Source organism: Azolla caroliniana, unplaced genomic scaffold, assembly GCF_043228905.1.
Source record: "Azolla caroliniana isolate FFs.n. ecotype wild unplaced genomic scaffold, voAzoCaro1.0.p SCAF_2, whole genome shotgun sequence".
Taxonomy (NCBI): Eukaryota; Viridiplantae; Streptophyta; class Polypodiopsida; order Salviniales; family Salviniaceae; genus Azolla; species Azolla caroliniana.
In genome coordinates this window covers 22,717,692-22,743,581 of record NW_028230437.1, presented here as the reverse complement: position 1 = coordinate 22,743,581, position 25,890 = coordinate 22,717,692, and the positions used below count along the sequence as shown (strand labels likewise).

Sequence of the window (25,890 nt, the reverse complement as noted above, 5' to 3'; positions counted from 1 at the left end):
CTAAGACAGAGAAGGATTAGTACTATGAGAGGTGTCGAACTTTGAGAGAAGGAATGAGTGAGTGAGAGAGAGAGAGAGAGAGAGAGAGAGAGAGAATGATGATGCGAAAGATATATGTATTATATGACGGAAGATATACAACAGTAGTTAGAAGGCTTAAGACTGGCGTTGAACCGATTTGGTTCGAACTAATGCCTTGCGCCTCCTTTTATAGTGTCTTCAGGAATACTCCTGAAGTTTCTAGAATGTTCCAGAGAAATCTGGAATATACATCAATTTCCCAATAAAACCTAAATGAAAATATTATCCTTCAAATTACAATTCATAACCTAATGGTAAAGTCTCGACCCGTGTAACAAAAGGTTATGGGTTCGAGTCTAGTTATGACACTATCCCCCCTTTAAAACGACGAGTTTCACGAGTCGTTTTGGATTGAGGACCCGGTTTCTCGGGATATCGTCGATGGAAGTCTTCTAGAAGAGCACGAGCATTGGTCACATTCTCGATCGGTTCCCAAGTACGCTCGCTGGGACTATATCCTAGCCAATCGACTAGATAGTAGAGCTTGTTGCGAACAATCTTGGAATCGAGGATGGCAGCGACCTCATACTCAGGTCCATCTTCGAGCTCGATAGGAGGTGGAGGTTGTATAGTACGTCCTGGGATAGTGCTCTCGTGATAGGGTTCGAGGAGAGAACTATGAAACACCGGGTGTATCCGAAGTTGCGGAGGTAGCTCGAGACGAAAAGTGACATCATTAATCTTCCCGATAATACGGAAAGGACCTAATCGCCGATAATCCAACTTCTCACATGGGCGAGTAGTCTTGATGTGTCGTCGTAGCAGCCACACCCGATCTCCAATGTTAAAACTGGATGGAAGTCGATGACGATCTGCGTAGTCCTTGTGTGATTGTTGAGCTTGCTGGAGTTGAGTAGATAAATCCGCTTGTATCTTGCGTAACCGCTCCAAACGATCCTCCGCGCAAGGATTTGTGGACACTTCTGGGGTTTCAAGGACACACCACCGGGGATGATATCCCGTATAAGCGTAGAATGGCGTGACTTTAGTCGATGCGTGGATAGCGTTGTCGTGAAGAAAACCGTCCATAGGCGGAATCGGCGCACCAAGGCGTGGGAACCGGTTCTTCACGCGCGCACGCTCCAAGTTGTACATAGAAGCGAATTAGGAGGATAATCGGCAAGAACGGGCCCTAACTCGCGTGGAGACAAAGACCGCGCGAACAGTCTTTTCGGTCGCGCGCGCGAACTGTACGAGTCGGCGGCGTAACTACGCGGATGCGTGAAAAACGGGGCGGATCCCTGTCCAAAAGGGACAGGGAATAAAGCTGACACGACGGCCTGCTCGTCGGCCTATATAAGGAGCGGGAAAGAGCTGTTGCAGGGATCTCGACGCGCGGAGAGGACGAAGTGCTGCCGGACCGTTTCTGGGAGCTTCTCTCTCTCTCTCTCTCTCTCTCTCTCTGTGCCTCCTTCCTTCTCGAGCTCCATAGCTTCTGTGCAGGGTTCCGAGGAGGCTCGCGCTGTTTCGAGGAACGCCCGAGTGCTTCCGGCAGCACCTCCGACCTGCTACCCCGTTTGTGCGTCGAAGCGAACAGGCATCGGCATCTGTTCGCCGGCCTGTTCGGTTGTAACCAACCTGTGCCCCATCGAGGGTTGTAATCGTGTTAGCAATTTTGTTAATATACATATTTAGTCGTTCGCATCTGTCTGTGTCGGTGTCTGTTCGCGTTCTCCGTGCTGAAGGGCCGTGTCCCTGTGTATCCCCGGTCCTGCGTAGCCGGTTCTCTCTCTTTCTCCTCCCTCGCTTGCTCTTTGGTTCGAGACCCCCGCGGTCCCGCCTCGATTCCACACGCACTTGCGTAATATCTCCACATCTTTGGTGAACCCGACGTGAAAGAGGCGGCAGAAGAGCAGAAGATGAGGGGGTCGGATCTTGCAGAGGCCATGGCTTCGGCCGTGGATCGGATTGTAAACGCGCGCGAGGGCACCGGTGCCCTCGACAGAGCTATTGAGGCGGTTGTCGGCACGATCGGCCGGTTCGATGGGAGGGATGCCACGAAGTATCTGGCGTCCTACGGTGCGGAAATGTTGATGCGGGACATTCCGGAAGAAAGGCGTCTTGCCGGATTTCCCCGAGTCGCAATGCCGGGCATCCATGCGGAGGTGCTCGAGGTGCGGGCGGAGAGCCGTACCTGGGAGGAGTTCGAAGGTCGGCTCCTAGAGAAATACGGGCTGGACGACGCGCTCCGGCTTTCGAAGCGAAGGTTCATGGAATGGGTGGAGTCTCCCGGGAAAGGAAGGAATGCGTTGGCACTCCTCCGGGAGTTCGAGAACTTCGCGCGCCTTTCGGCGCTTGACAGGATGGTCCTGGATACAAGCCGGGTCTTGCTGTTTGTCAAGTCGGTCGATGAGCGGGATCGGGAGCAAGTGGGCCTCTTGCTGGAAACCGAAGACGGGCTCACTACCGACTGGGCAGCTGTCAAGAAAGTCTGTGGCCGTTTCGACAAACGGCGAGAATGGGTGGATAACGGGGTAACCGGGTCGGGCTCGGTCGCAGCAAGGAAGTTCGAACCAGCGCCACGGGTGCGAAAGGAAGAGACCGGAGAGTGGTTGGAAACCGGTTCGGCTTCGACCGGCGTAGTCAGAGGCTCGACCGGAGGAGCGGCGCTGGAGGAATTGACGAGGGCGGTAAAGGACCTCCAAATCGCGCAAGCCCGAAGGGAAGGTGGCGAACCGGCTCGTGACCGACGGCCGGCGGCAGGAAACAGGTGCATGTGGTGCGATGAAGTCGGCCACATTCGGAAGGACTGCGGCGACTTCGCGGAGGCGCTAAGGGACAGGGTGGTGTACCTGTGGGAAGGACGGGTGCATGCCAGCGACACCCGAAGGGCCCTGAGCCGAAACGACGGGCGAGGCGGAATGAAGAGGTTGATGGAAGAGGCGGCGGCCCGACATGCGGAAACCGTCCACTACTCGGCGTCGGCCGGTATTCGAGTCGGGGGCAACGAGGCCCGAAGAGGAAGCAAAGCCGGATTCTGGCCGACGGTGCTGGAAGGCCTTGCCGATACGAGGATGAAGAGGGAGGAATCGGACCGTGCGGAGAAACGGGTACGGGAGATGACCGGGTGGAGCGACCCGGTCGAGGAAAAGACGGGCTTCGTGGAAGCCGATTGCCGGAACTACGAGGCTCTGGTAGAAGAGAAGCGGGTGGGGAAACCCGGGACGACCGGGCCCTCACAACGATACGAGACCCGGTCCGGGCCACGACGGGACGAAGCAGGCGGGGCCGGTACGCAAGATAAACCCCAGAAGGGCGGGTACCGTCTGGGGACGGAGATAGAAAGAACCACGGACTTACGAAAGGTCCTGGAGGAACGGATCCTCGACAGCAAGGTGGAGCTGTCGCTACGGGAGGTGCTGGGAATCGCCAAGAAGGAGTTCCACGACTCCATCGTGGACTTGGTGAAACGGAAGAGGCTGTCAACGGAGACAGAACCGGAAAGACCGGTGGAAGTGCGGACGACGCACCTAGACGACATGGCGCTGGGAGACGAGTGGGCGGAAAGCCACTATTCGAGACCGCACTGGGCCCGAGCGACCACGGAAACCCCGGTGAAGATCGGCGATGTCCAGGAACCGGTGATAGCTTTGGTAGACCACGGATCGGAGATCAATTTGATGTCCATGGACTTCTATAAGAAGGGCAAATGGCCGATCAACACCAAGCACGGGTGGAAAATAAGGGCGGCAACGCGCGCCACCGAGGAACTGCACGGGGCCTGTCCGAATGTGCGAGTCAAGATCGGCGACGTCGAGATTGACCAGCATTTCTTCGTGCAGGAGACGTCTTCGCATCCGGTCATTCTGGGAGAGCCGTACATCACGGCGGCGCGAATGGAGACCAAAGTGCTGGACAATGGTTCGGCCTACGCGAGGGTCAAAAGCCAAGACGGGCGCCATTCGGTCCAGTTTCTGACGGTAAGGCCGAACCACGAACGTAACCGCGATTCCCTCGGTTCCGAAAACCGAGAGGATTTTTAGAGAGGACTGCCAAGGCGTGGGGCCGCGACAGTCCGGATGCTCCGGGAAAACCCCACATCTGTACGATAAAACCGTGTACAATAGGTAGGAAATTTTGCTTCTCCGACAGCGGAGCATGTACGATGGTCGGCATCACCGGCCGAGAGAAAACAAAGACGGAGGGGAGACTTCGGGCGTGCGGAGTTCTCGGCCCTGACGAAGGAATCATCGGAGCCGTGGAGGCAGTCTCCTTCGACGACACCTTGGGAATGCTGGGGGAGGTAGTCGAAGAAGACTTTAACGAAGACCGGACGATACCGGTATGTTCAGAGGAAATGTACGAGGTCATCGCGGACTTCGGTCGAGGGCTCGAGTCGGAACAGACGGCCCGAGTGAGCACCAAGTACAAGACCGTGGATCGGAAGGTGAGGCCAGTCGCGGCACCCTTACCGGAGGGCAGCGAGTCCCGAATCAAAGGGGTTGCATCGGACCCCAGCTTACGAGATCCGGCCTGCATAGGACACACCTTCACCAACGAGACGCTCCGCGAGCTGAAGATCGGTGGGGGCGGGTTCCTATTGCCGGCGGAGGAAGACCGGTTCCGGAGAATGCTCGGAAGGCACGGGAAAGCCTTCGCATTCTCGCCGGAGGAAATCGGGTGCGTGGACCCGACGATCGTAGAGCCGATGGTGATATTCACGGTACCGCATGTACCGTGGAATCTCAAGGCAATTTCGGTTCCGAGAGCTCACATCCCGAAGTTGATGGAGCTGCTGAGGCAGAAAGTTGATATGGGAATTCTCGAGCCGTCGAGCGCCCCATATTCGAATCGATGGTTTACCGTACCGAAGAAAAACGGTTCGTTGCGCTTCATCCAGGACCTGCAGCCGGTCAATCGAGTGACCATTCGGAACGCAGGGATCGGACCGACCATAGACGAGTTCGCGGAGGCCTTCGCCGGGAGGTCAATTTACTTGGTCGGGGATCTATACTCAGGGTACGACCAGTTCCAGCTAGCCGTGGAGAGCAGAGACATTACGACGATGCGAACTCCCCTCGGCCTAGTTCGGATGTGTACACTGCCGCAAGGAGGGACCAACTCGGTGGCCCACATGGTGAATGCAATGAACAAGGTGCTGAGGGACTGCATCCCGGACATCACCATGCCGTTTCTAGACGACATCCCGATCAAGGGATGCCCGGTAGAAGAGAAGGACGAGACGGTCGGGCCGGACGGATGCCGGCGATTCGTGGTAATGCACATCGACGACTGCGAGAAGGTGCTGCAAAGGCTAGAGGATGCGAGACTCACCTTCTCCGGGGAGAAGTCGGCCTTCGGGCAGTCAGAAATCATGGTGGTCGGGCACCTGTGCGGACCATATGGCCGGAAACCGTCTCCGGCAAAGGTAGAAGCCATCTCCGCGATGAAGCCCGACTGCAGCTCGGTCACGGAAGTACGGAGATTCCTGGGGGCATGCGCGTTCTACCACATATGGATCCCGCATTACGCACACGTCGCGGAGCCACTGTACGGGTTGCTGAAAAAGGGGCGAAGGTTCGAATGGCTAGACGAGCACGCGGAATCGGTCCGGAAGCTGAAAGAGGCCCTTGCAGCGGCACCGGCACTCCGGAAGGCGGTATACGGGAAGGGTACCCCGGTATTCATAACGGTGGATACCAGTCCGACCGGGATCGGATGGGTCGTGAACCAGGAAGACGAGGACGGCAATCGGTTTCCGATCCGGTTCGGCGCGAAAGTCCTCAGCGAACGACAGCGAGGATACGCCCAGGTTAAACGCGAACTCTGGGGTATTGTTTCGGCGGTTAAGGCCGACAAAGACTACCTGATAGGGACAGAAGTGATCATCGAGACGGATTGCCTGCCGATTCTCGGTATGGTTTCCGGATGCGCGACTCCGGACCTGGCGATGCTCAGGTGGATAGCGTACATCAAGTCCCTGGACCCGGAAATACGACACATTTCCGGGAAAGACAACGCCATGGCCGACATGCTTTCGAGGGCGAGGTTCGACGACGAGGGCGGCATGGTTTCGGAAGACGAAGAAGTCGGCGTGGATTTCTTCGAGGCGGCATACATAACGACCGACGGGATGAGCACTCCGGCGCTTAACGAGTTCGACGCGAGCAAGTACGACGGGGAGTGGCTGCAGATCGGCGGGTTTTTGAAGACAATGACGCCCGATGCGTCATGGACGAAGGACGAGGCCAACCGGATCCGGAAGAAAGCATATCGATTCTTTCTCCGAGATGGGCATTTGTGGAAGCACCCGAAGAAGAGGAACGGCGTCCCGCTCCGGGTGGTGGCGATGAAGGAAGAACAGGAGGAGCTACTGGCGGCCTACCATGACAGCCCTTGGGCTGGACACCGTGGAACGTGGGCGACATTTGAGAAGCTGAAGGGGAAGTACTGGTGGCCGGGATTGTACCGGGACGTGCATCGGTTCGTGTCAACTTGCGAGAGTTGTCAGATGCACTCGATGGTCCGACACCGGGACGGGCTTCGCCCTACGTACCCTCCGACTATCCACTTCAAATGGATGGTAGATCTAGTGACGATGCCGATGGGGGTAGGACAGATGCGGTATCTGGTCCTAGCGCGGGAAGACCTGACGAACCAGGTGGAAGGCCGAGCCCTTCAGAACAAGACGACCGAGGCCGTGTGTCGGTTCCTGATCGAGGACGTGATATGCCGGTACGGGTGCGTCGGGAAGATCGTGGCTGACCGAGGGGAGTTGGACGCCGAAGAAGCCGCGGAGCTGTTCGACCGGCTGGGAGTCAAGCTCTCGCTCACCACTGCGTACAATCCGGAGGCGAATGGGAAGGTGGAGCGCGGACACGGGCCGATCGTCAAGGCGTTGGTTCGGGCATGCGGAGGCCAAGTCGGTAACTGGCCGCGGCTGCTACCTTATGCTTTGTGGGCAGACCGGACCACGCACAGTTCGGTAACCGGGTACATGCCGACGGAGCTCATGTTCGGCCAGAAGCCGGTCATGCCGATGGAACGGACGATCTCCTCGTGGGCAACGGTCGCCTGGCGGGACGAGATGAGCCGGGAGGAGTTGTTGGCCGCGCGCATACGACAGCTCGAGCGGAGACCGGAGGACGTGGAACTGGCTACGGAGAGGCTCCGGGTGGCGAGAGCAAAGAACAAAGCCAGGTTCGACCGAACGCACCGGCTCCGACCAAAGAAGATCGAAGAAGGTGACTGGGTGCTCGTCTACGACAGCAGCCTCGACAACCAGCACCGAGCCACACGGAAGTTCGCACGAAGGTGGTTTGGGCCCTACGTGGTACGGAGCGCCAATGACAACGGGACATATCACCTGGCGGAACTTGACGGCACGAGAGTGGCGATACCGGTTGCAGGGAAGCGGATCAAAGCGTTCAAGAAGCGACATGACGATGAGCCGGACCCGGCTCTCCTGGTCGGCAGTGACGAACGATCCGAGAACGAGGAAGAACCGACGGGCGAGGAATGAAGACGGGCCGGTTTTCTCCGTCCCAACTCTCTTGGCGCATACCGGAGGATGCGCGGTTAGGTGGGGGCGGATGTCGTGAAGAAAACCGTCCATAGGCGGAATCGGCGCACCAAGGCGTGGGAACCGGTTCTTCACGCGCGCACGCTCCAAGTTGTACATAGAAGCGAATTAGGAGGATAATCGGCAAGAACGGGCCCTAACTCGCGTGGAGACAAAGACCGCGCGAACAGTCTTTTCGGTCGCGCGCGCGAACTGTACGAGTCGGCGGCGTAACTACGCGGATGCGTGAAAAACGGAGCGGATCCCTGTCCAAAAGGGACAGGGAATAAAGCTGACACGACGGCCTGCTCGTCGGCCTATATAAGGAGCGGGAAAGAGCTGTTGCAGGGATCTCGACGCGCGGAGAGGACGAAGTGCTGCCGGACCGTTTCTGGGAGCTTCTCTCTCTCTCTCTCTCTCTCTCTCTCTGTGCCTCCTTCCTTCTCGAGCTCCATAGCTTCTGTGCAGGGTTCCGAGGAGGCTCGCGCTGTTTCGAGGAACGCCCGAGTGCTTCCGGCAGCACCTCCGACCTGCTACCCCGTTTGTGCGTCGAAGCGAACAGGCATCGGCATCTGTTCGCCGGCCTGTTCGGTTGTAACCAACCTGTGCCCCATCGAGGGTTGTAATCGTGTTAGCAATTTTGTTAATATACATATTTAGTCGTTCGCATCTGTCTGTGTCGGTGTCTGTTCGCGTTCTCCGTGCTGAAGGGCCGTGTCCCTGTGTATCCCCGGTCCTGCGTAGCCGGTTCTCTCTCTTTCTCCTCCCTCGCTTGCTCTTTGGTTCGAGACCCCCGCGGTCCCGCCTCGATTCCACACGCACTTGCGTAATATCTCCACAGCGTTATTATAGGCAAATTCGGCGAACTGAAGAATATATGCCCAGTCATTCTGATGATAGTTGAGAAAGCACCGCAGATACTGCTCCAGTGTTTGATTTGTTCGTTCAGCTTGACCGTCGGTTTGTGGGTGGTAGCCGGAGGAGAGGTTACAAGTGACCTTCAGCATTTTAAAAAGGTGCTTCCAGAATTTTGACACAAACTGGGGTCCACGATCGCTGATGATATTATCAGGGAGTCCATGATGCCGACATACTTCCCGCATGACAATTTCGGCGGTGTCTTCACTAGATATTTCTTTAGTACATGGTAAGAAATGAGCCATCTTCGTATATCGATCCACCACTATGAAAATCGCACTGAATCCCTTAGAGACTGGAAGATCTGTAATGAAGTCAAGAGCAATGGATTGCCATGGCTTGCTTGGAATTGGTAATGGTTCTAATAAACCATATGGATGATGTCTTGGCATTTTCGCTCTGCAGCATGTATCGCAAGTCCGAACAAAATCTTCGACAAATTGTCGCATACGGGGCCACCAAAATGATCGTTGTACTAAATCTAATGTTTTAGTACTACCAAAATGTCCTGCTGTATATGTGTCATGGCAGTTTTGTACTACTCGAAGGCGGCAAGAACCATTAGGAACATACAAAAGTTCTTTAAAGAAGAGTAATCCATCACAGTATTTGAATTGCCGATAATCCGTACCTGGTGATTGTGATTGTGAACATGACGCTCGAGAGGGGTCAATTTGTGCTAGTATAGCTTGGGCGAAAGCGTCAGTCTTCAAGTCCTCACGTATAGTATTGGTAATGTCGGAATCCACGGGCATGTCAAAGACCTGTGCTGCTTGCAGTCGTGCTGGACCCAAGATTACTTGTTTCTGGTTATCGAAAGCTGGCTCACCGGGACGTGGTGTTAGATACGAACGTCGTGATAATGCATCTGCCTTCCCTTGGTGCTTCCCCGGACGATATGTAATTTTGAAGTCGAAGCGTGTGAGGAAGTGGGCCCACCGAGCTTGACGTCGATTCAGTACACGAGCATCTTGAAAGTAGGCAAGGTTCTTGTGGTCACTGAATACAGTGACCTGATGAGGAGATCCCTCCAGGAAATGCCTCCATTGCATAAAAGAATCAACTATTGCTAATAGCTCTTTATCATGAATTTCGTAGTTGATTTCGGCGGCGTCAAACTTACGGGAGTGGAAAGCCACAGGATGTAGCTTCTCGTCCTTACCCTGTTGTGACAGAATGCTCCCCAATGCGAAATCCGATGCATCAGCTTCGATAATGAATGGTTTTTCCGGATCCACATGACCTAAAATTGGAGCTGATGTAAACGCCTTCTTAAGACTCTCGAAAGCCATGTCCGTCTCTTTAGACCAAATGAATGATTGTCCCTTCCTGGTGAGCTGTGTGAGAGGCAGCACAATTTTTGAGTAATTTTGTATGAACTTCCGGTAGAAATTTGCAAAGCCTAGGAAGCATTGCACATCCCGCACCGAACGCGGAGTGTGCCATTCTATCACCGTTTTGACCTTGGCTGGGTCCATAGATATGCCTTCTGAGGAGATGACATAGCCGAGAAACTCCACTTGGTTGCACCCGAAACTACATTTCTCTAACTTTGCATACAGACCATGTTCTCGAAGTCGTTTTAGTACTAATAGTACATGAGAATCATGTTCTTCTTGGGTCTTTGAATAAACCAGTAGATCATCCAAATAGATGATCAAAAAATCATCCAAGAGATCTCGAAATATATCATTCGCCATGTGCTGGAAGACTGTCGGCGCATTAGTGAGTCCGAACGGCATGACCGTATACTCGAAGTGCCCATATCTGGTGCGAAACGCGGTCTTCCATTCATCTCCTGGTCGGATCCGTACGAGGTTATAGGCTCCTCGTAAGTCGATCTTCGTGAAGAACCTGGCACCGTTGATCCGTTCTAAAAGACTTGAGATAAGGGGAAGAGCATACCTATTTCTTACTGTGACCTTATTCAAGCCACGGTAATCTACAACGAGTCGAAGCGAGCCATCTTTTTTCTTGACGAAGAAAATGGGTGCGCCGGCTGGAGATTTCGAATGCCGAATGAAACCGTTCTCCAAATTCTCCTCTATATAGGCTCGAAGGACTTCTAGCTCGGTTGGTGACAAATTGTAGATCGGCCCCCATGGCGGTTCTTTTCCCGGTTGTAAGTCGATGGCGCAGTCGTACGGCCGATGATGAGGAAGTGTGTTGGCTTGTACTTTATCGAACACATCAGCATACTGACGATACTTCTCGGGAAGTTGAACGGTGGACTCCTCTTTGGTGGTGCTGGAGGGTTGTACTGATATTGCAAAGAGAAACATTTCCTCCTTGCGCCCTTCCTCACGCAACTGACGTAGCGAAATGGTTGCAACCTTCTGGGTAGATCCTTGGGTTTGTCGCAACCGGATTTCCCTTGTCCTCCAATCTATGTCTGGGTCATGTAACTCGAACCATGGTAATCCTAAAACTATGGGATGTTCTGGAATACTAATAATATTAAATGATACTACACATGTTAAGTTATCTAGGACAATATTAACGGGTTCCGACTCTTCTATGATATTACCAGAAGCAATGGGACGACCATCAATGACTACTACTGAGGCTGGACATGGGAGCTTTCTGAGAGATATCTGATGAGCTCGGGCAAAATTCCTATCCATGAAGCAAGAATTAGCTCCGGAATCTAGAAGGGCTAAGGTATGTACTGGAGGGGTACTTTTAGTACTAACTGCTACTTGGGCTACGAACACATCACTAACTTGCTTAGAGGGAATGGAACCACTAATGGGCTGCACAGATCTAGGGCTGTCCAACCAAACGGCTCCTATTTTGGCTGGACTTAGTCGTTTAACTCTTCTTCTAATTGGCTAAGGACATCAAATTTGTTTGCGAGATTCGGACTATTAGTACTATTAGGACTATTATGACTATGAGGATTATCAGAGATTCCTACTGAAATAGACTCGGGTTTAGTATAGTCAGAACTAACAATGACTTGGTTTACCTGCCTTCTTGGTCTATGGGGACAGTTTATCGCGATATGCCCTGGTCCACCGCAATAAAGGCATAATCGGTTTGTTCGGCGTCGTTGCTTTTCCTCCTCCGATAGCGGCCCACGACGACGTGTAGTGTCAATTTCCATTGGAGTTGGAGTACTTACTGGAGGCGCATTATGTGACTCCCTTTGAAAAGGTTTCGCTACCACTGAGGCATAGGTAGGCTCGGATCTTGCCCTCGGCATCTGAAATTGTCGTTCCGAACGTCGCTCGAAGAGGCGGTTGTCACATCTGACCGCTCGACTGATTGCTTCTGTTAATGATTTTGGCTCTTCAGGGAAAGTCAAGAGTAAATCCTTGACATCGTTGCGTAGACCATAGCGGAACTGCTCCATCAATGCTTGATCATCCCAGGGGATATCGGCGGCGAGTAGGCGGAAATCTGCAGCATATGCGGAGGCTGGACGGTCACCTTGGCGTAATCGCCGGATTTTGTTGATTGCAGTCCTTATGCTGTCAGTATCTCCAAAACATGCTTTAAACTCACTTATGAATTCTTCAAAATTATTTAGTACTGGAGATTCCTTTTCTAGTAGCGGAGCGAACCATGCTAATGCTGAGCCATTTAACAACGTGCCTACTAAACCCACTCGTGATGCATCGGTGGGATATCGGGACGGATGCATTTGAATAACTAACCGTACCTGGTTAAGAAACCCTCTAAACTGCGATCGCGTTCCATCGAACTTCGTGGGAAGGCCAATCTTGGGTTCTTTATAAATCCCTTGTGCTCCGTGCCCTTGTTGTTGCATTGCTACGATGGTTGCTTCGAGTTGTTGCACGCGTAACGCAAGTTCCCCATGCTGTTGTTGCGTTTGCCGCTTTTCTAAGGAAATTTGCTGAAGATCCCCCAACAAGCGTTGATTTTCTTGTTCCAAAGCATGAAACTTCTCTTTCAAGCATTGAAATTCCGAGAAAACGGATTGATACTCTTCAGCGCTAACGGTGGCCATGGGATGAAGGAAAAGGGAAATAAGAGACTAGTAGGAAAGGAGGGAGACAGAAGGAAGAGGGAGACTAGTAGTCAAAATCGGTTCAAACTGTCAGGAACTCTATTAAGGCAGAGAAGGAATTAGTACTAAAAGAAGGATTAGTACTATTGTTGGGGAATAGTACTAAGACAGAGAAGGATTAGTACTATGAGAGGTGTCGAACTTTGAGAGAAGGAATGAGTGAGTGAGAGAGAGAGAGAGAGAGAGAGAGAGAGAGAGAATGATGATGCGAAAGATATATGTATTATATGACGGAAGATATACAACAGTAGTTAGAAGGCTTAAGACTGGCGTTGAACCGATTTGGTTCGAACTAATGCCTTGCGCCTCCTTTTATAGTGTCTTCAGGAATACTCCTGAAGTTTCTAGAATGTTCCAGAGAAATCTGGAATATACATCAATTTCCCAATAAAACCTAAATGAAAATAATATCCTTCAAATTACAATTCATAACCTAATGGTAAAGTCTCGACCCGTGTAACAAAAGGTTATGGGTTCGAGTCTAGTTATGACACCCGTGGTTTTTCCCGTCTAGGGTTTTCCACGCTAAATCCTGTGCATTCGAGTCTCTCTCTGTGTTTTCGATTTTCTGCTGCATTGATTCGTGTTTCCTCGGTTGTGGCCGAGAGGGGAAGGTTTTGGAAAGAGTCAATTCCTAACATTCGTCGGGGAAGAGGACTCTGCATCCATTTGAGCTGCTCCTCCGCTCGCTTCCTCTCCCGGCCGCTGACGCTGGTTATAGTACAACCTCCGTTGCCGGAGAACCAAAACTTCCTACCCATGGTACAAGTCTTCTTCCGTACTGTGGGGTTGTTCCCGGGAGTCCGGACTATCACGACCCCACGCCTTGATAGCCCTCTCTAAAAATCCCCTCGGGCTTCGCTACCGAGGGCCTCGCGGTTACACTCGTGGTTTGGTCTCACCGTTAGGAACTGAACCGAGTGGCGCTCGTCCTGGCTTTTGACTCTTGCATAGGTTGAACCGTTGTCCAGCACCTTGGTCTCCATCCGTGCCGCCGTGATATATGGCTCTCCTAGTATAACCGGATGCGAGGACGTCTCCTGCACAAAGAAGTGTTGGTCGATCTCGACATCGCCGATTTTCACCCGTACGTTCGAACAGGCCCCATGTAGTTCTTCCGTGGCGTGCGTCGCTCCTCGTATCTTCTAGTCGTGCTTGGTGTTGATCGGCCATTTACCCTTCTTGTAGAACTCCATGGACATCAGGTTGATTTCGGATCCATGGTCTACCAACGCCACCACCAGTTCCAGAACGTTGCCGATCCGTACGGGGGTTTCCGTAGTCGCCCTGGCCAATGCGACTTCGTGTAGTGGCTTCTCGCCAGCTCGTCTTCCAAGGCTTCGTCTTCCAGGTGCGTGGTCCACACCTCCACCGGCTTCTCCGGTTCCAGCTCCGTCGAGAGCCTCTTACGCTTCACCAAGTCTACGATAGAGTCGTGGAACTCCCTCTTGGCGATCCCCACACCTCCCGCAACGACAGCTCCACTTTACTGTCGAGGATTCGCTCTTCAAGGACCTTCCGTAGGTCCGTTGCTCACTCGATTTCGGTGCTCAACCGAAACCCCGCCTGCTTCTTCCCATCCGGCACGCCTGGGTTGCCGGCACCGGTCGGTTTTGATCCGAACCGGGTCTCATACCTCGGGGGGTCGACCCCTCTAGCCTTTCCTGCCCGTTTTTCCTCCACTAGAACCTCGTAGTTTTGGCAAGTGGCTTCTACGAAGCCCGTTTTCTCTTCCACCGGATCGTCCCAACCGGTGACCTCCTGGACCCGTTGTTCCGCGCGGTCTGCCTCTTCCCTCCTCAGCCGAACTCCGGAGAGGCTTTCCAGCACTAGTGGCCAGAATTCGGAGTCCTTCGCCTTCCGGGTCTCATCACCCCCGACCCGAATTCTCGCCGACACTGAGTAGTTAACGGCTTCGACGTGCCGTGCCGCGGCCTCTTCCATCAACCTCTTCATGCCGTCACGCCCCGTATTCAGTTCAAGGGCTCTCCGGGTCTCACTCGCATGCACCCGCCCGTTCCAGAGATACACCACGTTGGTCCTGAGCGCGTCGGCGAAGTCCACGCAATCCTTCCGAATGTGACCAATCGCGTCACACCACATGCACCGTTGCCCAGTCGGCGGCCTCCGGTCGCAAGGTTGTTCACCGCTGTCTCTTCGGGCCTGTGCGATCTGCAGGTCGCGCACCATCTGTGTTAGCTCCTCCAGAGCCACTCCTCCGGACGGGCCTCTGACCACGTCATTCGATGCCGACCCCGACTCCGACCAGATTCGGGTCTCTTCCTTCCTCCCAGCCAGCACTAAAACCGGCTCTTCGAGCCTCCTCCCCGGGACCGGCCCTGACCCCGACGTGCTTCCGTCGCCCCAATCGCGCCGTTTGTCGAAACGGCTGTAGACCCGTTTTACCACGACCCAATCCGTCGTGAGCCCTTCGTCCGTTTCCAGCAGGGGACCCACCTTTTCCCTGTCGAGCGCATCCACCGACTTGACAAATAGCAGCACTCGACTCGTTTCGAGCACCGTCCAGTCCAACGTTGACAGCCGCGGGAACCGTTTCTCGAACTCCTGGAGGAGCACCGACGTGTTCCTCCCTTTTCCGGGGCTTTCCACCCACGCCATGAAGTCCCGCCTCGACAGTCGGAGCGAGTCGTCAAACCCGTACTTCTCGAGGAGCTGTAGCTCGAACTCCTCCCAAGTCTGGCATCCGGCCAGCACCTCGAGCACCTCCGCATGGATGCCCGGCGTCACCACCCGAGGGAATCCGGACAGCCGCCTGTCCACCGGGATATCCCTCATGATCATTTCGGCCCGGTAAGCCTCCAAATAACTTGTGGCGTCTTTCCCTCCGCAACGGCCTATAGAGCCGACGATCGATTCAATGGCTCTGTCGAGGGTACCCGTTCCCTCATGAGCGCTCATCAACCGGTCGAGGCCACCGCCATTGCCTCTGCTAGCTCCGATCCCCTCATCTTTCGACTCCTTTGCCGCCCTGTTCACGTCCGGTTCACCAAAGATGTCGCGTTATTACGCGCGTACGTGTAGAAAAGGGCGGAACCACGGGGGTCTTCGACGGAGGAGCGAGAGAGAGAGATACAGAGAGAGAGAAAGATTTACCGACACGTAGAAGCGAGGAAGAGAGACACAGAACGTAACACTTAATTATAATGACAGAGATTACAAACTCCGACAGTTACAACCGACAAAGCGGCGACGGGCCCGACATAGGGACCCTACTCACGCACACCAACGACGGTCACCGACTCCAAGAAACAAAAGGGGAAGGGGAACGACTCTGCTGGAAGCACACGGGCTGTCTACGAAGCAGAGGCAGCGACCTCCCGACACCCGCAGAGAGCGACGATTCCTCCTCCAAGAGAGAGAGCTCGCCTTCCGTTCTGCAGCAACCCCCTTCCACCTCCTCCCGCGCGATACCCCTTCTTCTCTTGTCAAGTCCCTTTTTATTCCTTGTCCTCCCCTCCGTCTGACAGAGATACGCACAAACCCCTGATAAATGCATGTCGCCTCATATTTCACCCACCGATCCATTTATGGATCGGGTACAAAATATCAAGTTACGCGTCCATCCGTGTAAGAGCCGGTTCACGCGCCTTTCTCTCCGAATCCGCCTATGGCCGATTTTCTTCACGACACCAGATAGCCGCCTGTCCACCGGGATATCCCTCATGATCATTTCGGCCCAGTAAGCCTCCAAATAACTCCTGGCGTCTTTCCCTCCGAATCGGCCTATAGTGCCGACGATCGATTCGATGGCTCTGTCGAGGGTACTTGTCCCCTCACGAGCGCTTACCAGCCGGTCGACGGCTACCGCCATTGCCTCTGCTAGCTCCGATCCCCTCATCTTCCGACTCCTTTGTCGCCTGTTCACGTCAGGTTCACCAAGATGTCGCGAAGTTTCGCGTTCGCATGTAGGAAGAGGCGGGACCACGGGGGTCTTGGACCAAGGAGAGAGTGAGAGAGAGAGAGAGAGTTACAAGTACACAGAAAGAGATTAAGAGCAAGAAAATAGGGATCCGATTACTATAGTCAATAGCTTACAACTCGAACAATTACAACCGGCAACCCGGTAATGGACCCGACACGGGGTCCTACTCACGCACACCGACGACAACCACACGACTCGAAGAAACACAAGGGGGGGAAAAGGGAAAGAGAGAGAGACTCTGCTGGAAGCACACGGGTTGTCCACGAAGCAGAGGCAGCAAACTCCTGACACCCGCAGAGAATGACGATTGGGGGAGAGAGAGCTCGGCACTCGGTTCTACAGTAGCACTTCCTCCTTGCCAACACGCGATCCCCCTTTTCATTCCTCTCCCTCTCTTTTATAGCTCAAGGAGGGAGGCCGTTATCATCTGTTACATCACATTAATTCTCTGTCTTTTCGGACAGAGATACAGCTCGATTCTCTCCCTATTGAATGCGCTCTACCTAGGATTTCACCTCTGCCGACTTGTACCTACCTACTTACTATACAACGAAAAGTGTGCTCGCGTGTAAGAGCCGGTTTACACACGCTAAACTCGGATTCCGCCTAGGGACGGTTTATATCTTGAGCTGTTTTTATATTATCTCGTGCAATATGCAACATATCTTGCATATCCCGAATAAAGTTTTGCATACTTCGCAACTCATCATAATGTATATTAACATCAATCGGGGCTCATGGTTGAAAACCATACATCAATATAAAAGGACTATATCTCGTCGATGTATGCTTGGAGTTGTTATAAGCAAACTCCAAATTTGGGAGATAACGTTCCCATTTTGTTGGTTTTGCACCAACGTATGCTCAAAGCATGTCCTCAATAATTTGATTTACTCGTTCTATCTGTCCATCGGATTGAGGATGATCCATGGAACTCATGCTCAATGTAGTTTCTAACTTCTTAAAGACTTGTGTCCAGAAGTCGCTAGTAAACTTTGGATCTCGATCACTCACGATACCCATCGGTAACCCATAAAAACGAAATAACTCGTCAACGAATGGTAAGCCAATTCAAGAGATGTTGTCGTGGTTTTAGTAGCAATAAATCTGGCCATTTTAGTTAGTCGATCAACCACAAACCATATGGCATCATGGCCTTTTTGGGTGCGAGGAAGGCTAACAATAAAATCCATGGATATATTTTCCAACTTATTGTTGGGAATTTCCAAGGGATGTAAAAGTCCAGCGGCTTTAAGTCGCTCGACTTTATTAACCTGACACTGGTGACATTTTGTCACATAACTATGTATGCCAGGACGCATCTTATGCCAATAGAATTGAGTGGAGATGAGAACGAGTGTACGATGTATTCCACGGTTTATCATGGCATTCAAAAAGAATTCTCTTTTTGACCTCACACTTTATCCATGTGTATAGAATACTACAGTAAAACTTACCACGGGATATGGTCATGCCCGTAACATGACGACATCAAGAGTGTAGCCTCTATGTAATCGAGGATCAGTTTGTGATTATACGTGCAATGGTGAGGACAAGAGAATATTGGGAGATGATCAAGATCGTTGTAGTTGTAGGTGCCACGAAGAATATGACCACAAGAGAAGAGATTGAGCTATTCATGGTTGTAGTCACAACGAGACATACGACAAGGAATGTTTTCGTGATGTGGAAAATGCATGTGAGGAAACAAGTTAAATTAAATATGTATACAAAATATTGAAGGATAAGGCATAACTATAAGTATGAAAAGAAAGTCAGGTCATGGGAAAAGACGTTAGAGATAATGAAAAGACTTAGTTCAATCATCAAGAACTTAGAATAGGAGCAGAAGGTGACAAGGTATGATTGAGTTATGTGGTAAGAAGGAAAAAGTGTGGTAAAATTTCAATCTTGGAGTGGTGAAACAAGGGGGTGTTAGAGATCACCAACGACAAGAGGCAACGAAGATGTCTCATTGGTCAATCCAAGCAAAAACTTGAGGATATCCCTTCAAAGATCTACCCACAATTCCTACATCTCTATCATCGCATATTATTACCTTTCAATCCCCTCATGTAATAGAGTCAAAATTTATCTTCTTTGTGTTTAGATCGATTATTTAATCTTCTATATAATAGGTTTTTGGTATTCATATAAAATTAATTTCAGAAATCTATTGTATTATCTTATTCTCAATCCATCAAGGATCGTGTTGGAAGTTTCAAATTGTGATTCTAAGTTCAAAGTGTGAACTTACGATGATTTGGAGCAAGATTCATGAAAAGTTGTATCCTTTAGTTACTGCTTTGCAAAACTTGCACTGTAGATGGGAACCATTTATTGTGAGGTTCATGTCGGAACTTTCGGAATGTGATTCCGATCACTTGGTGAGAAGTTTGATCTTTCTCCTCCTCAAGCATTCTCCACCTCGAGCATTCTCCCCGTCCAACATTCTCCTAGTCTAACATTCTCGTTGGATCACAAATCTAGTTTCGAGATTTGTCACTCTAAAGGATACATCAAATCATAATTTAATTTACAACGCAACATTGCTTCGTTGAAAACTTCAATGCAAAAGAAGTAGCATTGAAGATTTGATTTGATTCCTTGTCGAGAAAACAAGTTGTATTCAATTATTGTGAATTAACAAGTGATTGTGTACTCGATGATTCTGCCGACCTAAAACACGTCCATACTACATCTTTTACCTATGGCTTTACATATCATTTTCATGACCCCATGAATTGAAAATGAGTCATTGCCAAAACACGCCCCTAATTGTTCCCTTGATGGCATATCAAGCTCGCATCACATTTCTTTTATAAATTATATCCTTATATTCTATGAAAGTACTATGTCCATCTTTTTTCTTAGGCAAATTCTACAAGTCCCACTCTTGAAAACTAGGAAATGAAACCAATAAAGAATCTACATAAACTAGTGATTTTACAATACCAGAAAAAATTCACAAACTAGCACTTCTACTAATCAATAGATTGAAGAAGACATTTAAGAAAAAGATCATTAGCTTGAATCCCAAAGACATCGCCTAATACGTGCCACATTAGATTTGGGCTTGTGCCACCCAATCATTGGCAAGTCGCCCATTTTCTTGCAATCCACTTAAATGTACTCCCTTTCATTGTAATTTTAGCTATACACTTTCATAGAATACCATTCACTCTCCAAAGATCCTTCCCTTACTTTGCTTCTTTGACAAGGATAATCTCAATATTTCAAAAATATCAATGGTATAGATGATATATTGAGTAGTTTTGTGATTGCCCCAAACTTATATTTAGATAGAAAACTTGCAATCAACCTATAGTTCTATTATCTATATCATCATTGTGAGTATGACACTTATATCCATATAAAAACAAGATATGGATACAAAGGTACCCATTTGGGTTGGCTTAGCTAAAAAGGGTATGCTAAAAGGGTGGGTCGGCTTAGGTACATGCATCCTAAAAAGGGTGTGCTAAAAGGGTGGGTCGGCTTAGGTACATGCATCCTAAAAAGGGTGTGCTAAAAGGGTGGCACAAAGGCACATATGCACACCATATTTCCCCCCTGAGAGAAACAAGGAGGTTTACAACATGGGGAAAGGATGGGGGTTAGAAGATGGGCCTAGGGTGGCATGTTGGCAAGTTCGGAATGAACGTCAATGGACGATTCTGGTGGGAGGTGAGGATCACGCCTATAGAGTTCTCTAAAAGGGCTGATTTGTGCGACAACCTCCTGCTTGATGGTCTTGTTGAGGCGTTTGGTGAGGCCCTTGGTCTGAGGATGGTATGAGGATGTAAACACTTGCTGGACACCTAGTTAAGTTGCCACGACGTTGAGGACATCCCTGTGGAACTAACGACCCTAATCAGATAATAATTAGACGGGGCTAGTGACGGAAAACGAGCTACCAATTGGCGGATAGAGAATCCCTCCTGTGGACTGAGGGCCACCTGGACTTGGCAGAGGTGGGGGACAAGAGGGCTATAGGCGGATAGAGATCAATCGAACCTGTGGACAAAGGGCCACCTAGACTTGGCTTAGGTGGGGGACATGAGGGCTATAGGCGAATAGAGATCAATCACTCTTGTGGACTAAGGGCCACCTGGACTTGGCTTAGGTGGGGGATAGGAGGGCTATAGGCAGATAGAGATCAATCGCTCCTATGGACTAAGGGCCACCTAGACTTGGCTAAGGTGGGGGACAGGAGGACTATCGTGTTGGAAGGGGATCGGAGAAACCTGTGGGACAATAAGTTAGTGGGCAACCTAAGGTGAGGGGGAAGAGGTGGATACTTGGACGTGGGGTACTGGTACCCCGCTTCTCCACCAATATGTGAAATGCACATAAGCAATCAAAATCAACATGGTTAACTTCTTACTTCTTATAGTTTATACAAAGGTACCCATTTGGGTTGGCTTAGCTAAAAAGAGTAATGCTAAAAGGGCGGGTCGGCTTAGGTACATGCATCCTAAAAAGGGTGTGCTAAAAGGGTGGCACAAAGGCACACATGCACACCACATTATTTAATATTATTTTACCCATTCCGATACATGATGGTCGATCCTCAACCATTCATTACAAGTTGTAAGGCCATCATCAAATACAATTCCCTTTTTCAACAATCAATAATCAAATGCCCACCATTCTCAAACAAAGACGTGTGAAGTTTGACATTGTGTCATAGAAAGCACTGAGTCCCTTGCCACACAAATCACATGTAAATCCCCTTAAGTCTCTTTCGAAGGTTAAACTTTCCGACACATGCTTGATACTCGACCATTCATTATAAGTTGTAAGGCAATCATCAGATAAAGTTCCTTTTTTCATTTTGACCTTTCCAACAATCAATAGTTAAATGACCACCATTCTTAGACGGAGACATGTGAAGTTTGATGTTGTGTCATAGAAAGCATGGAGTCCCTTGCCAAGCAAATCACATGTAAATCCCCTTTAAGTTTCTTTCGAAGGTTAAACTTATTATTATCTCTAAGAAGACGATATCAAAACCTCAAATATGTGATTTTTAACGGTGTTATTTTTATCCTCAACAAGAGCCCACAATTCCTGAATGCTTTCCCATGAATACTTTTTATTTGTGATAAATATAAGTCGCAATTCTTGATGCTTTTAAAATTGTTATGCTTGCTTATCCCGAACAAAAAACAACAATCTCCAAATGCTTTGTCATCAATCTTTTTTTAATCGTCCAAGTTTGATTCTCGCCTTGAGTTTGGCCCCCTCCAATGAATCAATGTCAATATCCCATGAATATCAAATATATTTCTCTCTTTCACACATAAGCAACCAAAAGTCTTGATACTCTTTCGTATGTTTGAAGAGGAGCGCATAATCCCAGTGGCTTACTTACTCATTTGTCCTTTGTACGCCGGATGAAATGAAGTCATAATTCACCCATGCTTTTATATACTTTTTCCAATTCTCTCGTCATTTCAATAGATGCTCTTAATGCTTTAATAAGATGCTTCGATTTCCAATACTTTCAACCCCTTTTTTTATCCTGATTTGAAGTAGCAATTCAGAGTAAGGTTTCTATCAACGCATTTTTTGTTGTTATCCCAATGAGAAGCACTATCCCCAATGCTTATGTTGCCCCCCTTTTTTTATGCACAATATGAATGAAGTTGCATCGCCACAAACGTTTTCTATCTATCGATTGATTTGTAATCTTGACAAAATACTGAATACATAAAAGTTACAATTCCCAATGCTTTTTTCTTTTCCTCACAAGAAACAAAAGATTCCCGATGCTTTTCCCCCACACAATTCTTTTACCGTCAAGTATGGTCCTGCATCATAATAATGAAAGAATTTGACATCAAAGCAGAGCATTTTTTTGGATCAAAGTATGATGATTGCCATACAAAAAACCTGCGGAAGAAAAAGAAACGGCAATGTTAATATTTTACTTTAGAATGTTTTATCACCCCATTATCACAAATTTAACACTATTTTCATAACTAATGCAACAAACATAATCAGAACAAACCATAGAAGCATTCTGACATCAAACAAACCAATCTCATTTTCAAACATCAACATCTCAAAACCACATAAAAATAATACTCATACTTGCACACATAAGTATTCTTGACCTTTAAAATGAGAGGATAGATCAGGAAAATTTCTTTTAAATTTCAAGATCCATTGAACTTTTGAGGTATATAATGAGAGATTGTGACAGACTTTTGATCAGCAGCAATGGAAAACATGTGATAAGAAATCCAACAATCTTTCCTCACATAAACATGAAATAAGTTTCGCATAATTGGAAACACTCACATGCATATACAACCACTCTACATGAGCGAAAGAAAACAATAAGTCACAATCCCAAATAGACATTATACAGAATTGACGTGAAAGAAAGCACCAAAAATACCCTTACCTTGATGTAATTACCAGAATACCCCTCAATCTTCAAAACTTTACACTACGCAGGTAAATGCTAAGTTTGGTTTAAAAAGATGAGGACACCTCTCCGTAAGTGCACACAATTTAGGTGATTTATTCCTAAAATCTACTAGAACATGAGAGTAAATGAAATAAAGCAATAAGGCATAGATCCATATAATATTCAACAATCTACTACTAAACGATTTTCGAGTGTACTCCGTCATTGCCATTCAACAACCAACTTAAGTAACTTTTAACAAAAACAATAACGAACACAACTAAACAAACACGATAAACACAAGGGGGGGGGGGGGGGACCAAAACCAAATATAAACCACTTATTTAATAGCTATTCTGATTCTATAGTGTGAATCGAGGAGTATTGGTAGCATTATCCAAAAACCCACGAAACCAATATATACAAAGCACAATTCTTAATATATAGGGCGGATATAGATTTGGCAAAACAACTTGAAAACAATTTGACATGACCATACTCCACTAAGAGAATGATGTAAATCTAAGTCTTTTGTTACCACCAGCGTCTTCTTGTTGGTAACGTTGGAGGAGAAGAGGAGGAGGAGGAGGAGGAGGAGGATAAAGAACCACAAGTATACCTAGAGATCCAATCCCAAAGCCTATTATTTCCATGCCATCGCCGGCTACCACTTCTCCTCAGTCTTGAAGAGCTATCTCCCAACACGCTTACATTCTCCGATGACGTCATTCCAATCGTGTCTAGTGAAGGATCATCATGACCCTCAATGCTACGGTGAACAACCACTGAATTTCCCGATAAGGAAGGCAATGTGCTGTATCCCAATGAGGAAACAACTGGGTGGTTTCTAAAAGAGGAAAGAGCAACAGGGTTTCCCAAAGAGGATAGGATGTGGTTGTTTCCTGAAGATAAAGCGGAAAGTGAGCTTGTAGAGGGCGTGTCAGAACCACCTACATCCGCCGACTCTACATTGTTTCCTCTTTCATTCTCTTCAGGAGAAACAGCCCCATCTAGACCCCAAAGAGTGACTGAATGAACATGGATCCCAAACCCTAAATCACCAACAATAGCCAACCCGAAAGGTCCATTTTGCTCACCGGCAACTCGGTTCCTCCACGGCCTATTCACACCTCGATCAGCCACTGATATCAAGGAAGAAGACGGAATCTCCTCGGCTGGCATCTCATGTCTACAAACTGGACAAGAACAGTGTAGAGCCAACCATGGAAGAATACAATCTGAATGGTAGATATGCTTACATGGCATCTCTCTAACTTCACCATCCAGAATAAACGCTTCTTTACATACAGCACAATTTATATCATCGTCATCATCTGAACTCTTTTTCTTGAACTTAAGTATCGGCATGGCATCAATCGAAGATTTTGAGGCTGGGGCTGAGCCATGTCTAGCTCCACTTCTATCAGCAAGATGCTGAAGAAATGCATCCAGACCAGATCCAAGGAAGAAATCTCTCGCATCCACAACTCTTCTTGATGAAGATAAAGCATCATGATGACCATGCCCATTTGAATCATGACTATTAACATGACCATCATGGACATTTTGGGCATTGTCATCACCATCATTGGCATTATCAACAGTTGTATCATCTGAAAGGGCTCTTCCTGACAAGAAAGCACGAAATCTTGAATCTAACACATCATACGGTCTTACCTCACCTTCTGTCTGGGAAGCACCATTGAGGATTGAGACAAGGTCTAATCGATGAAAACCAGAAGCACGAGCATTAGCACTAACATTGGTATTAGAATTACCATTGGAGCTGGAACTAGTATTAGAGTTAGAGTTAGAGTTAGAGTTAAATCTTCGGAAAAACCTTCTTCGGAATCCTTCTCTAGCAGTAACGCTTGTAGATCTCTCTCGAGACCTCCTGTTGCTGGCTGCCAGGTAGCTAGCAAATAGGAGAGCAGCAGGAAGAGCTTCTATTCCACCTATCCTTCTTTCGATAGCTCTTTCTAATCTTCCTTCTATCCTTCCTTGAACTCTGTCCATTCCTTGAATTCCTTGCGTTTCCGTCATTTCGATCTGCTCGAGAAACCCTTCTCTGCAGGTAGGGCACACAGGTTCAGATCCATCTCTCGTTAAGCTTATCCTCGCAAAGCACCGATGGCACCAGTATGATGATGACAATTCGTGATTACTCATGTCTATCTGATGAAGAAATAAAGAATGAATGTTCTTTTAGTGATTATTTCTATCACTCTTGCTCTGTCAAATTTTATTCCTTTTTTTTTTGGGGGCTGTCTCCGTGTCTTTGTCCTTCTGTTTCTCCACTCCTATTGATTCCGCTTCTGCGAATCTGGTTTGTTTCCTCTGTCTACCCCACTCCTCTGCCTCTGTTTCCCTGCTCGGGATAAAGAGGAAAACGCAGAGATCTATCTGTAGGAAAGGGGGGAAACAAACAAACAAAAAATAAAAGATGGAGAGGGAGGGAGGGAGGGAGAAAGCGTTCCAAGGTTAGGGTAATCGATTGCAGGGAGAGGGGGGGGGGCAAAGGAGAAAGAAAATTAGGGTTAAGAGTGAAGAAGACTCAGATCTGAAAAAGAAAGTAAGAAAGAAAGAAGAAGAAGAAGAAGGAAGAAGAAGAAGGAAGAAAGGAAAAGAAGGAAATTGTCTCCCCTGTTTCCCTTTGTGTGTGTGTGTGTGTGAATGAATTTGAGAGATATCAATGAATAAATACTATTACTACATATGTACATACACCACTTGCTACTAATACTACTACTACTAATTGAATGAGTGAGTCCCGAGAATCGAACTCGGGTCCTCGCGCGGCAATAGTCCCGCCACATCAATTCCATGTATCGTATCTTAACACCTGCATCTGATCCTGTATAGCACCATACGGTTTAAGACGTCTTCTGAGAACCAGAGTGATCCGATCGAGGATTGGGGGCATTGAATCATGGGGGGGGGGGGGGGGGGGGGGGTGTTCTGGTTATGATACATCGTGTCACTCTAAATGACAC

The 25,890-nt window shown here is 49.0% G+C and overlaps 1 protein-coding gene across 1 annotated transcript in view; it reads right to left on the bottom strand.

Moving 5' to 3' along the window:
* Positions 1-23,213: 23,213 nt before the first annotated feature.
* The window catches only part of LOC147867633 (uncharacterized), a 48,059-nt gene continuing 45,382 nt past the window's right edge, over positions 23,214-25,890 (bottom strand). Inside the window, exon 2 of the mRNA XM_087315415.1 lies at positions 23,214-25,115. Coding sequence (XP_087171541.1) covers positions 23,432-25,066 — 1,635 coding nt within the window. The 5' untranslated portion in view covers positions 25,067-25,115 and the 3' untranslated portion in view covers positions 23,214-23,431. The remainder of the gene's footprint in view (positions 25,116-25,890) is intronic.